Here is a 12,045-nt window from a genome sequence, read left to right as displayed (position 1 = left end):
CAGTACAAAGCACTTCATTCTGTAATACACCAAGTTATAAAATATTTGAAATATAGAAATAAAAAAGAACGAGTTGTGCCTATCTGCTAAGATTTTACAAGAACACAAATTCAGAAGGCGATGAAAATAACTTTAAAAATAAAGGAAAGAAAATGGCCAAAAATGTAATTTAAGTGGTGATGTTTGATAAATTTGTTTAGGTATTAAATGATGCACCAAGGATAGTGGTGAAGCAAAGAATGGTATTTTCTACAGTTAATGTAAAGGATTCAGAAATAATTTGCCAATCGTATAATGTTTCCTTATGCAGTTCCTGTAGGTCGTACACCAACAACTGTTTCAGCCGATCAACTGAGTTAGCATTGATCAGACTTTAGATGAATTACATTGTAAAGTAATGCGTAACATGTTAATGTGTGCATTTACAAAAGGGTAGGAAAAATATACTTAGGTAAGGATTTATTCACTGCAAAGTTTCAATTGTATGACCAAAACATGCCATATCACTATCTCATTGGCCAATTTGAATAGGATTTCAAATACGAAAGGATGGGGCAAGAATGGATGCCTCAAATCTTTTTCAGATTTACACCCTACAATACATTGTCTGATATTTTTGCATGGGTGTATATCTATCTATCTATCTATCTATCTATCTATCTATCTATCTATCTATCTATTCTTGAATTAATATGAAATCATAATGGTAAACAAATGAGGTTCTGCATATTTTCTAAAAGCTGTTCTAAAAATACCTTTGACAATATTTGTAAGAATTTTTTTGAAGATTTCTTTTCCTTGTGGCGTTGTAGTAATATGCATTATGAAAGGCCTTAATTTATTGAGTATTACTTTTAATCCACTTTAGTAAACGCCCTTTCTTCCCTATGAAAGCCATACAATCGATAAAACCGGTAAACCCTAACAAAAAAGTACTATAGTTTACTTTAGTTAACTTTAGTTTACTTATTTAATTATAGTTTATCAAAGTTTTTACTAGAGTAAATCAAAGTGTTTTCACCATTGATTTCAGATCATTTTATTTTTTTTTAATCCCTACAAGCAATTTCCCTTTATTAAATAGATATATATACTTGTATATTTACAATATATTTTGAAAAAAATTTGCATTGATATGAAAATTCAAGAAATATATATTAAGGTTGTAATCTTCAAAAAATTCTAGAGTAAAGTTTCATAGTAAGTCGAACTATTTATCATAGTTAACTACAGTAAACTGTGCATAACTATAGTAAATTTTTGTGAGGGAATTCATTCCAGTGAAAGATTTCAATGGCACTAGTGGTCTAGATCCGATCTCAGTAGATGCATTTCATTATTCAATGACCTTGTCATTTACAGTAAAACATAACATGTTAACCAATATACTGTGAGTATACAACAAAATACACAATATTTGATATCTACCTTTTAATGTTTTTTTAATTGCAATATTTCCCCCTGCTTTACATTTTTCTCTACTTATAATGATAAAATCACAATTCTGTTATAACTCCTAATCATCAACCCGTATCTCTTCTGATAGAGATCTAAAGTAATTGTCATGAGGTCTAATCGTATCTCCAAGTTTGGATCGAAAGGCTGTTACTTCATCCTTATCTCCACCCTCCGGAAATTCTATATAAGATTTTGATTCAATCAAATCCATGAATGAGAATGGCAATTTTTTCATGGCGTCTTTCTCTAATGCCACCAAAAGCAAGACATTTTCACCATTTCTTGAATAAATGGCTTCCATACGTGCCATGTTGAGTTCAAACATGCACCAGTATGATTGTAAAAACTGTGAAGATATGACACAGACGGTTTTCCTGCTATGATGAATGGCGTTCGTGATATTATCTGCTATCCCTGTTCCAGGGATGAAATCACGATGATGTATACACAGCCTTAGATTGAATTCCACTTCCAAACGCTTAACAAGGTCGATAACAAATATTCTGTCTTTGTCAGCGTAAGAAACAAATGCGTCAAAGTAAAAAGAATCCTCTCCTAATGCGTTTGGCCCTTGTACACTGTATTTTTCCCTTGCCACGTAATACATATATCTCAGTTTCCACCTATATCTATAAAGAATACGGCTGATGGTGATTGTTAAGAGGACGATTATTAATGACGTCATAATGACGATGATGAGAGTATACGAGGAACACTGCTTCTCCATCAATTGGATTAATTCGATATTTGAGAATCGAATCTTCGAGGAATTTGATAAAGTACACATATAGTCATCAAAATGAAGGAAAACAACATTTTTTGAATTAAGCACCCATTTAACGAATTCTAAGTTTTCACAGTTGCATCTTAACCTATTGCCATTTAAATTCAATGAGACAGACTTCTTTAGAGATATTGCGTCTAGCATGTTCCTAGTTGTCTCATTCATTGTCGAAATCTGGTTATTTGAGAGGTCTAGATTCTTCAAATGAACCATATGACTTAAAGGTAATGTAAACTTACTCAAAGAATTAAAACTGAGGTTTAGATTTTCAAGATGAATGAGATTTCGAAATATTTTTGCCGGAAGATGAACGATCCTGTTTCGTGTAAGGTTCAAAGAGGTTAGCATGCGCAGATTTTGAAATATATCTCCATCGATGTCATTTTCAAGAGTTTCCCCAAGGGCATTATTGGAAAGATCAAGTTGAGACAAGTTTTTGAAATCTTCGAAAAATCTCGGCGAAATATAGCTGCAAAAATTGTTTGAGAAGTCTGCATGAAAGATGCTTTCTATGCCTCTAATCGGACCATTCAGTTTGTAAATAATATTGTTCTGCATATAAACATGAGAAAGCATAGGATTACTAATAAATTTGAATGTAAAGTCTTGAAGAGTCATTTTATACAAATTATCGTGAAAATAAAAATATTGTAATGTCGATGGCAGGGAGATTGTGATATTTTTTGGTCCTGGTAAAGATAGCCATTTGTTCACAAACAATTCTCCATGTTTCGTCCCAGAGGAATTGGTACATACCGGTTTCGTATCATTGCAACCTATGAAAAAGTCCTCCAATTGTAATTGATGGAAGGAGGACTGAAAACTTGCATTTATGCTCACCAAATTGACCAAATTTCCGAATTCTACTAAATATAACCCAAAACTGAGTACATTATTGGCCAGATTTAGATGCATCAGTGACTTGGGTAGTTCAGAGAAAACACCTAATTCAAGGCTATTGATGCGGTTTGATGCCAAGTTAAGTTCCTCCAACTGTGTATGTTTAAGATAAGTAAGGTGATATCTTTTAACAATAAAACTTACTCCGTACGTGCACTGCAATTTTTCAAAATTTAAAACTCGGATAGAAGTAGAATTTCTTAAATCACTCGATATGTTAACCAAAACCTCTAGTGTCAGTTCTTGATTACTGGAAATATCTAGGTGTACAAGCTTTGAGGAGTTTTGAAAGGAACCCAGTTCAATCGCCTGAAGTGAGTTTTCAGAAATGCTTAAATTCCTCAGGAAATTATATTCTTCCAATGATCGTTGATTAACGTTTCTTATCCTGTTCCTTGAGATGTCCAAGTAAACGACATTTTGAGGAAGAGTTGTAGGAAAATTGGAAATTTTGTTATTAGCAAGATTTATTCCCGTGACGGCACTATTAAATGATGGTACGGATACAAGACTGAGGCCTTCACAATTTGCCCATAAATGTTCATTAATATTAAGACACACGCATTTTTTGTTTGAAGAACAATCCAGGGCTCTCACTTTCATTAATGTTGCAGTGATGACAAAAAGTCCCAGTTCAATCACTAGGAAGTTCATAATTCTACAAAGTAAATAAATAAATAAATAAAAACATCTATAGTACAGATACTATTTTGATGTCAACTATAAAAATAGCATTTGCAAAAACAGAGCAAATGATGTCTTACAGACTAAGGAACTCCTTTTTACAGATTTTCCATTGATATTTTCCTAACTAATCATGCTAGGTTGTGTTAAATTGTGATTTTTATTTTGTTATTTTATTGTAATGTTTACAATATATCCTAAACATGGCATGTATTTGCATACATACTTTGATTTATTTCTGAACATTTAAATCCATTTATACAGTTATGTGTTGCTTTTTTGGGCTGAATTAGATTTTCTTAAAATGTTGATTAACTAGATGCTTGACAATTGAAAAAAAACCTTCTTTAAAAAATAGTTTTGTCCATTTTTGAAGAAATTTTCAAGCAACGCAAGGATGAGGAAATGTACACACATTCTAACTAAAACATATGAGGATTCTTTTAAAATGAAATATTGATTTTTTTTAATATTTGGAAAAGGGTACTAAAGCATATATAAATTTTTCTTTTTTTTTTTTTTTCGAAATAAATTTACATCAAAACAAAGAATTCTTTATATTATTCTTGAACAAAGGATGAAGCTGTGCCAAAACATGCGCTTAATCAAATATGTATTTTCTTTGTGTTTTTAAAGGGCATTTAAGGGAAATTTAGCGGCGGATCTTTTTTTAGAACGCCTCAAAAATAATCCTGACAATTCTTTGAACCAGGAAGTTTAAAAATTTACCCTGATTTTAAAGTGTGTTTTCCAGTACTAAAGTTCACTTGGATTTAAATGCAACTGTAAGTGCTTCATGATCCTCGTGTGCAAGTGTTAATATCGAGAATGGAGTTCTGTAGCCAAAACATGCAATTCGAATTAAATAAAAAAGAAGGAAATGTATTTCAGCAAATTAAATTCAATTTTAAAAAGAAATTATAAAAACCGAGTTCATTGAAGCCTGGGAAAAAAAGTCATGAAAGCTGAGCAATCTTGTCTGTCAATGCTAAAACCAAAAGCATTTGCCCCAAATCTTATACTGTGTATACTTAAAAAAAGCGAGCTTCATATTTTAGCAGCTTTGGCGCGGACAGCGATGCGCTAATTCATGAATACCGCTAAGAAATCATTTACTAATACAATACACGGCATGTGTAGCGCTAATTCATGATTCTGCCAACAACTACACACCCCTTGATTGCGTTAAATTTTGAATGCGCCAATTTATGTATACATACAGTATATTATTCATCCGCATATTACATGTATGTATGAAATCACATTTGGACCCAGTCTAATTAATTTTAAAAAATATTTATATTCATCACAATATTAAAGCCTAATTGTTTTATATGAATTATAAAAAGAAGTAAAATACCCTGTTTGACAGAGTACACAAACCTTTCAGAACTTAATCCTCCTTATTCTTTCTCGCTGAGGTCAGATAAATTAAGACATTCCATAAAATCAAATATAACATGAATTTAAAACCCTTCTATTTTGCATTTAAAAGCTAAATAATGAAATGAAAGGTAGATTTATAAATAGCTACAGATAAAAATAATAATAAAAAAACCAGGGTATTTACATAAATCATTCATCATTGTTCAAAATAGTAAAAAAGTAATGATTAAAAAAATTCCTAATTTTTGTTTACCTTATATTGTCCACATGTTAACTTCCATGGGTATGTATGAAGTAAATACCTCCACATCCCCTATATAGTCTGCATCATTGACAATGCAGAAAATTAAAAGGTTTTTCCGTACATATTAAACTACATGAACTTTTAAAACTTGCCTATTTCATAATTTGTTAAGTATGACCTACATTGTTGATGCACAGCGCAGCCCTTGACTTAGAAGTCTACTTTATCTGTATGTTTTCTTTTCAACAATGTATTTTTCTGCTAATATCATAAGAAATGGTGAACTCTATTTGATTAGAAAATGGGGGAAAACACCCATAAATAATAGACGATGTAGACGTCGTTGTGTTATATTTATCCTGCCCCAAGATGGAGACAGGAAATTCCAAAAGTTTCATTCAGAATATGATCCTTAGGTTAAATTTCAATTCTACAATGCAAGTCATACTTGTATTCATCCTTTATTCACGAAAGAAAATCTATGGTCTTTAACTGTGAAATATAACACTTTAAACTTTGTACGTGACTTTGAGAGAAAAAAATATGTGAAAACTCATAAAGATGATAATTAAAAGTGTACAAAGTGTATATCATGGTAAATATTTTGAAGTAGGTTGAAGTTGCATCATTTAAAAGATTCTTTTTACTATTGATCAGGGACCCGTTTTACAAAAGAACTTACGACTAAGACAGAAAACTTATATTGATTGTAAAATTTTGCAAAATAAATGATATTATTTAAAATTGAAAGCCTCAAAATATCTTACTGTATTCCTTTCAAAAAGATAAAAACCATTTTAATATAATGTAAGTTAAAAAGTTACAAGCATAATTAAATTTTGGTCTTAGTCGTAAGTTTTTTGTAAAAGGGGCCCCTGGTCCTTAAACACGAGTTCATCATAACTTATGGGATATGATATGGAAGTTTCTATATTAGGGGGAAGCCGGTCATCTGATTAGATAGTAAAACACCCAGGGCTTCCCATCATTTGAAATTTTTTTCTTTCGCAAACCAAGCACGATGCACAAATATCTGCGGTATTCGCAAAGATCAAATTCGCACAACTTTTTTGTATAACTAGTTTGATATTCAAATGCCATGATGTGCATATTTATAAAATTGAATTTATGGTCATTTAAAAAAAAAAAAATAGAATGTTTCCAATATAAAATTATGAATACACTAAAACTCAAACAGTCTGATCTGTAACCCCCCTCCCAATATAAAGGTATTTTATATAGAAATAAATAAAAATAACTACGATTTAAAAAAAGGTATATATCGTTTTGTATCAGTATCTACATGTAATTTTTAAGCCCTTAAACTCTTAAATATAACTTTATATATTACACTTACATTGAAGAGCAGAGGACATTCTGGTTTGTCATTCAATCGAACTATTTACCATCTATAAAAATAAAATTGTCATGATTCTTGTCATGCGACCGTTTTTGAATTAAAAAAAAAATCGGAATAATAAAATACTTTAAGGGGGATTAATTTTTCAACATTACATAATTAATGATTACGATACGATGTTTGACTCGCAGTGCCAACACAGTTTTAGAGACGTTGTTTTAAAGTAAAGACACACAATTAATCGGTGTTAAAATTCAACTAACATTTTAATAATTATATTTGGATCGTGAAAACAAATGGTTTGTCTTTGTTCATTCAAGAGTAATGTCGAATGATTGATTAGGATATAATTGGCAATGCTAGTTGAAAACAGACTATAAGCCCTCATTCAGAGTAATTCTACTACGGTTATCGCAAAGATCAAAGAAATGCCGCGGCCATTATTTTCCAATCAATTAAAAACGTCAGCAATAAATTAGCGATAATATTTATTCGGTTTTCATTGATTTTGACTGCCTTCACTAGGAAAAGGATAGAGGTATATTTTGATTGTGACGCACATTTGGGGGAGGTATAACTTTGGGTTCGGATTACATCGCACTTTTTCTAATCCTTGAGACACAAATGAACGAGGATTTCTTTCAATTTTGACGTCATAAGACACTTATGATGACGTCCAAAACTAGCATTTGCCAACAAAATTTCTCGACTATCGGGTTATATTCTCCAACAATTCCTCCGAAACGGAAATTATTTCTTAAATTAAATGTTCTGCATTGAAAATTGTAAAGAGAATTTATGTTCCTGATTTTTTGACCTTCGCAGATCATACTGTGGCACAAAATTTTTACTGCGTTGCAAGCATGAAATATGAGATATTACTGTGGCGGGGACAATTTTTTCTGTGGCGGGGCCGGCACAGTAAAATAGTTCATGGAGAACTCTGAAACATCGTTTCAAAAACATATTCAATTGTATTGTTAGGTCACCTGAGTCACTCAAATGACCTATTGCTATCTGGTACGTCTGTCGTCGTGTGTTGTCGGTTGCCCCCCCCCCCCACCCCCCCCACCCCACCCCCAAACCCATCCCCTGGGGGTCAGAGGGAGAATGCAAAACGATCAGGACAATTCAATCTCAAAACATATTCTTCTTTCCTCCTGGATATAAAGCAGTCAAACTGTTGGAAAAATTGTAATAAGCATTGTGTCCTCTACGAAAACTAGGAAATTCGTGGCCAAGCATCATGGATTCTTATGTAAGATTGTCCAGAGCTCTATTGGTCATATAGTTAAAATGCACAAAACTTTAAAAATCTTCTCTCCCCTGTATATTTAGCAAACAAGCATTGCGTCCTCTACCACCAAAATTAGGAAGTTCAAGGCCAAGCATCATGGATTCTTGAGAAAACGTGTGCAGAGCTCTATTAAATCTAAAGTGAAAATGCATAAAACTGTATGTATTTAGCATACAAACTAAGTGCACGGTTATGAAGAACAAGGATGTCCCTTCCAAAATTGGCAAATTCAATGTCCCTGGGGTTCTGCTGTTAAGGCGTGGCTATAGCTAGTATATAGCAATATGTATTCGTTGAAAATATCTTTTTCTGTCTTTTGGTATTAAGCTAACAAAAAAAGTGCTTGATAATGATGAACAAATTTGTCTCCTTTAAAATTATTAAATTTGTAACCCCTGCATCAGGTCTCTCGTGTTTGATCAGGGGATCTATTTATCAGAAAAAACTGTATTATTTCTTTGATTGTTTTTCTTCTTTGTGGCTTTCTAAAAAACAGAGTATAAAGCATTCATAAACAAAAAAAGGTTTTCTACAGTTTGTAAAGTTCTATACCACTTGGTCAAGCGTTCCGATGCTCTACTTTGAGATACAGTGCAGGGGACTAATTTAGTCGCATAAATCAGCATCAGCATAAGCAAAATAAGCAATAAGCATCAGCATCCAGCTAGCATCAGCATTTAAGAAATAGCATTTCCAGGATCAGTATCAGCAAGCAAAGGATTCAACTAGCATAGTTAGTAAATTATAAAGGTGTATTGAACAAAAATTTATCCATGTTCTAGCATAAAACAATGCTGTTTCATATAATACGCGCAATATAATTATCTTAAAAGGTGGATGTCCTTCAGCAATATACTATGTGCACAACACTGCATGTTTAATAAGAAATGCATTTTCATGCATAGATCCTCTCAAATTTACTTATGTTTTGTTATAATGATAATAATTTTCTTAGCTACTTGACTTTTTGAGTGGTTCATTATTTGCAGGTTAAGATCTTGTATACACTGAACCAAACTTTTAAGTGTTCACCTAACATTTTTTAAGTTATAAAGAACAAATGCATACAATAAATAATTTCTTTAATTCATGGTTGATGATGCATATTTCAGTTCGATATTGCGTAAATTTCATGTAAGTATCTCGTCAGACTTTAAAGCAAAGTGTCAAGGACATGATGTACCCTCAAAATGAAAATTCACATAAAATAATCTCTATGGAGTAAGACCACCACTCGTTCAAATTATTGCAAGACATCCTTTTCTCATGGATACCATGTACCCCTGAATAGGAGGTTGACCTATCTGCTGCCACACCTACTGCATGGATCTTTCTAAACCGTTGAAATTGTGTGGAGGGGGGGGGGGCTTGGACATTCCTTTTGAAAGTCCCAAATGTATTCAATGGGATTCAGATCCGGGTATTTGGCAGGCTAGTGCATCACACAGATGCCGTTTTGTCAACACTTAGACCCTCCTTGGGCGTTACGTACTTAAGTGTACCTCTTTAAGGATGATTCAGACTGTTTGAGATGATATTGGACTGTCCTGAGCACCAATTTGTTACAATTTTCTTCCCATTGAAGTTGCTGACTTAAATGTTTTTAAAGTGGTTCAGGACCATGTAATAATCTTTCAACCTGGTTGTGACGCGAAACCTTGGCCTCAGACGAAGATCACTTCCGGTTTAGTTAAATTTTGTCCAAAGCTTTCAAATTGGGATAAGTTGGCGATACAAAATGAGACCTAACCTATAGAAAAATGTGTTTAAATGGATTTTTGTGCTGGTGGTTAATTTTTAAAAGTAATATCAAGGACAATTAAACAGTAAAATAAAAGTTAGTAAAACGTGCCATAAGGATGATCCAGATATCAACATTCCAACGGCTCTCTCCCTTCCTCAATGGTCATTTTGCCCATTTTTTGTGTTTTTTAGTTAAACCAGTTGTTAAAAATTGATAATGATCACAAAAAGAAGGTGATTACACAAAGCACGTGTCGCAAAGTACAGATTTATTGTTTTTAAGCTTCGTCACGGGACATTGATTTTCATCGGTGATAAGTGATTTTCTTTCGACAATTGTTGAGAAGACTCATTGGTTATAATAATTTGAAAATATCATACCATTCCATCTGGTAGTTTTTAAATAAAAACATTTATAAGAGTGAACACTTAGGAGTTTTGTTAAGTGTATATACATTAAAGATTTGGAAAGCTGTCAGATATTCAAGTTTACAACATATTTTTTCTCTCCTTTTTTAAATGGCCTAAAATGCATCGTATTAGTATATTGTGTAATCTAGCTTGTATTACTGTCTTGATATGCAAAATTTTTTATTTTAAATAATTGAATTCATTGAAACCCCTGTAAAACAATGACATCTAAAAATAGTGTTGCTTCATTTTAACGATAATTAGAAGAAAGACTGCTAAATCATGCAGAAGGTTATCAGGTGATGAAGATTATTTCATATAAAGTTCCAGTAAGTCTAAGATTACATCTTTCTTTTGACAAATATTCGTTATCTTCTCATTTCATGAAAATGTAAATCTAATAAAATTTTGGTTGACGAATCATAGAAAAAAATTGGACTGAAAACTTATAAATATAAGGCTCATTCCTTAACGCGCTTCTAGTTATGTAGATCTACTTGTTAAGTTTAATTTAAATGAGAGGAATTAATTTAGCGAAGTGGGATTTACTGGGAAGAAAAAAAAATATAGCAAGTGGATGGTTAACATATTATTTTTAAAGTTCATTTTCTTGCAAAATGGAGCGGAAGAAAAAGCAGGTAGTGTTGGAAAAAATCATTCCTTATCATTTTTTTGTGAATAAAGGAAGATTTCCTACATTTTCCGTCATTAATAATGCAAATGACAATAAATTTTTATTATTAAACTGAGAAGACATCTGCATTGTTGTACAAAAATACATACGTACCTCACATACGTCAAAAAAAAAATTAACGACAAAGGCCCTCTGTATGTTTAAACCAACACCAAAACTGTAAACTTCTTATTAACGTAAAAAAATAGTATTAGCTTATAAACGTGGTTAGAGGTGGTTATGACATATAAATAAAATCCTTGGCTTCATTTTAACGATAATTGCAGGAAAAGCTGCCTGCTCGTAATGAAGGTTATCAGCTGATGTAGATTATTTTGCATTATAAACTTTCAGTTAGTCTAAAGGTAAATCTTTCTGTTGACAAGTGTTCCCTTGCTTCACATTTCATGATAAAAGACAAATCGAATGATTATTTTAATTGACGAATCATAGAAAAACGTTCAAAATAAGGCTCATTTTTAATTAAATTATAATTTTTTTTTCTTATAAATTTTAATTTTCATAAGAGGAATTAATTATGCCTAGTAGAATTTAATGGGAAGAAAACAGTTTATAGCAAGTGGATGATTAACATATAATTTTCACTATTTCTCATTTTCTTGCCATATGAAGAGGAAGAAAAAGGCAGGAAGTGTTAAAAAACTTCATTCTTCATCATTTTTATGGGCTAAAAAGGGAATATTTCCTGTATTTTCTATATTTAATAATGCAAATGATAATAAATTATTTTTCATCATTAAACTGAGAAGACATCTGTATTGTTGTACAAAAATGCATGTACCTCAAACACGCCCAAGTAAAAATAATATTTCTTTAACGACTGATGCCCTCTGTATCGGTTTCATTTTTTATGTGTTAACAGGGATTTTCCCCCTGAAACTAAACTTTGATTCAACCACATTAAGAAAAAGGTATCTGCGTGCAGAATAAAGAAAAGAAAGAAGGAAGAGAAAGACTTTTAAGAAAAGCAAGAAGAGATAGGAAAACGAACAAAAAAATCTGTTCAAATTCAATATCAGAAAAAAATAAGTGGAAGTGATGTTTATTTTTTTCACACTACAAAGACGGAAATCTGAATGAATGC

General features: G+C 32.0%; 1 protein-coding gene across 1 annotated transcript; it reads right to left on the bottom strand.

Moving 5' to 3' along the window:
- Positions 1 to 1,465: 1,465 nt before the first annotated feature.
- Positions 1,466 to 3,770, bottom strand: LOC133174418 (toll-like receptor 4). Its single transcript, XM_061309542.1, has one exon. The coding sequence runs from the start codon at positions 3,743 to 3,745 to the stop codon at positions 1,517 to 1,519; it is 2,229 nt and encodes a 742-aa protein (XP_061165526.1). The 5' UTR covers positions 3,746 to 3,770; the 3' UTR covers positions 1,466 to 1,516.
- Between the last annotated feature and the right edge of the window lie 8,275 nt (positions 3,771 to 12,045).

This window comes from Saccostrea echinata, unplaced genomic scaffold (assembly GCF_033153115.1).
Source record: "Saccostrea echinata isolate AGI-Se365-2 ecotype Australia unplaced genomic scaffold, CSIRO_AGI_Sech_v1 ptg000058l, whole genome shotgun sequence".
Taxonomy (NCBI): domain Eukaryota; kingdom Metazoa; phylum Mollusca; class Bivalvia; order Ostreida; family Ostreidae; genus Saccostrea; species Saccostrea echinata.
The sequence above is the reverse complement of the archived record's forward strand: the minus strand, read 5'-3'. Positions and strand labels throughout refer to the sequence as shown.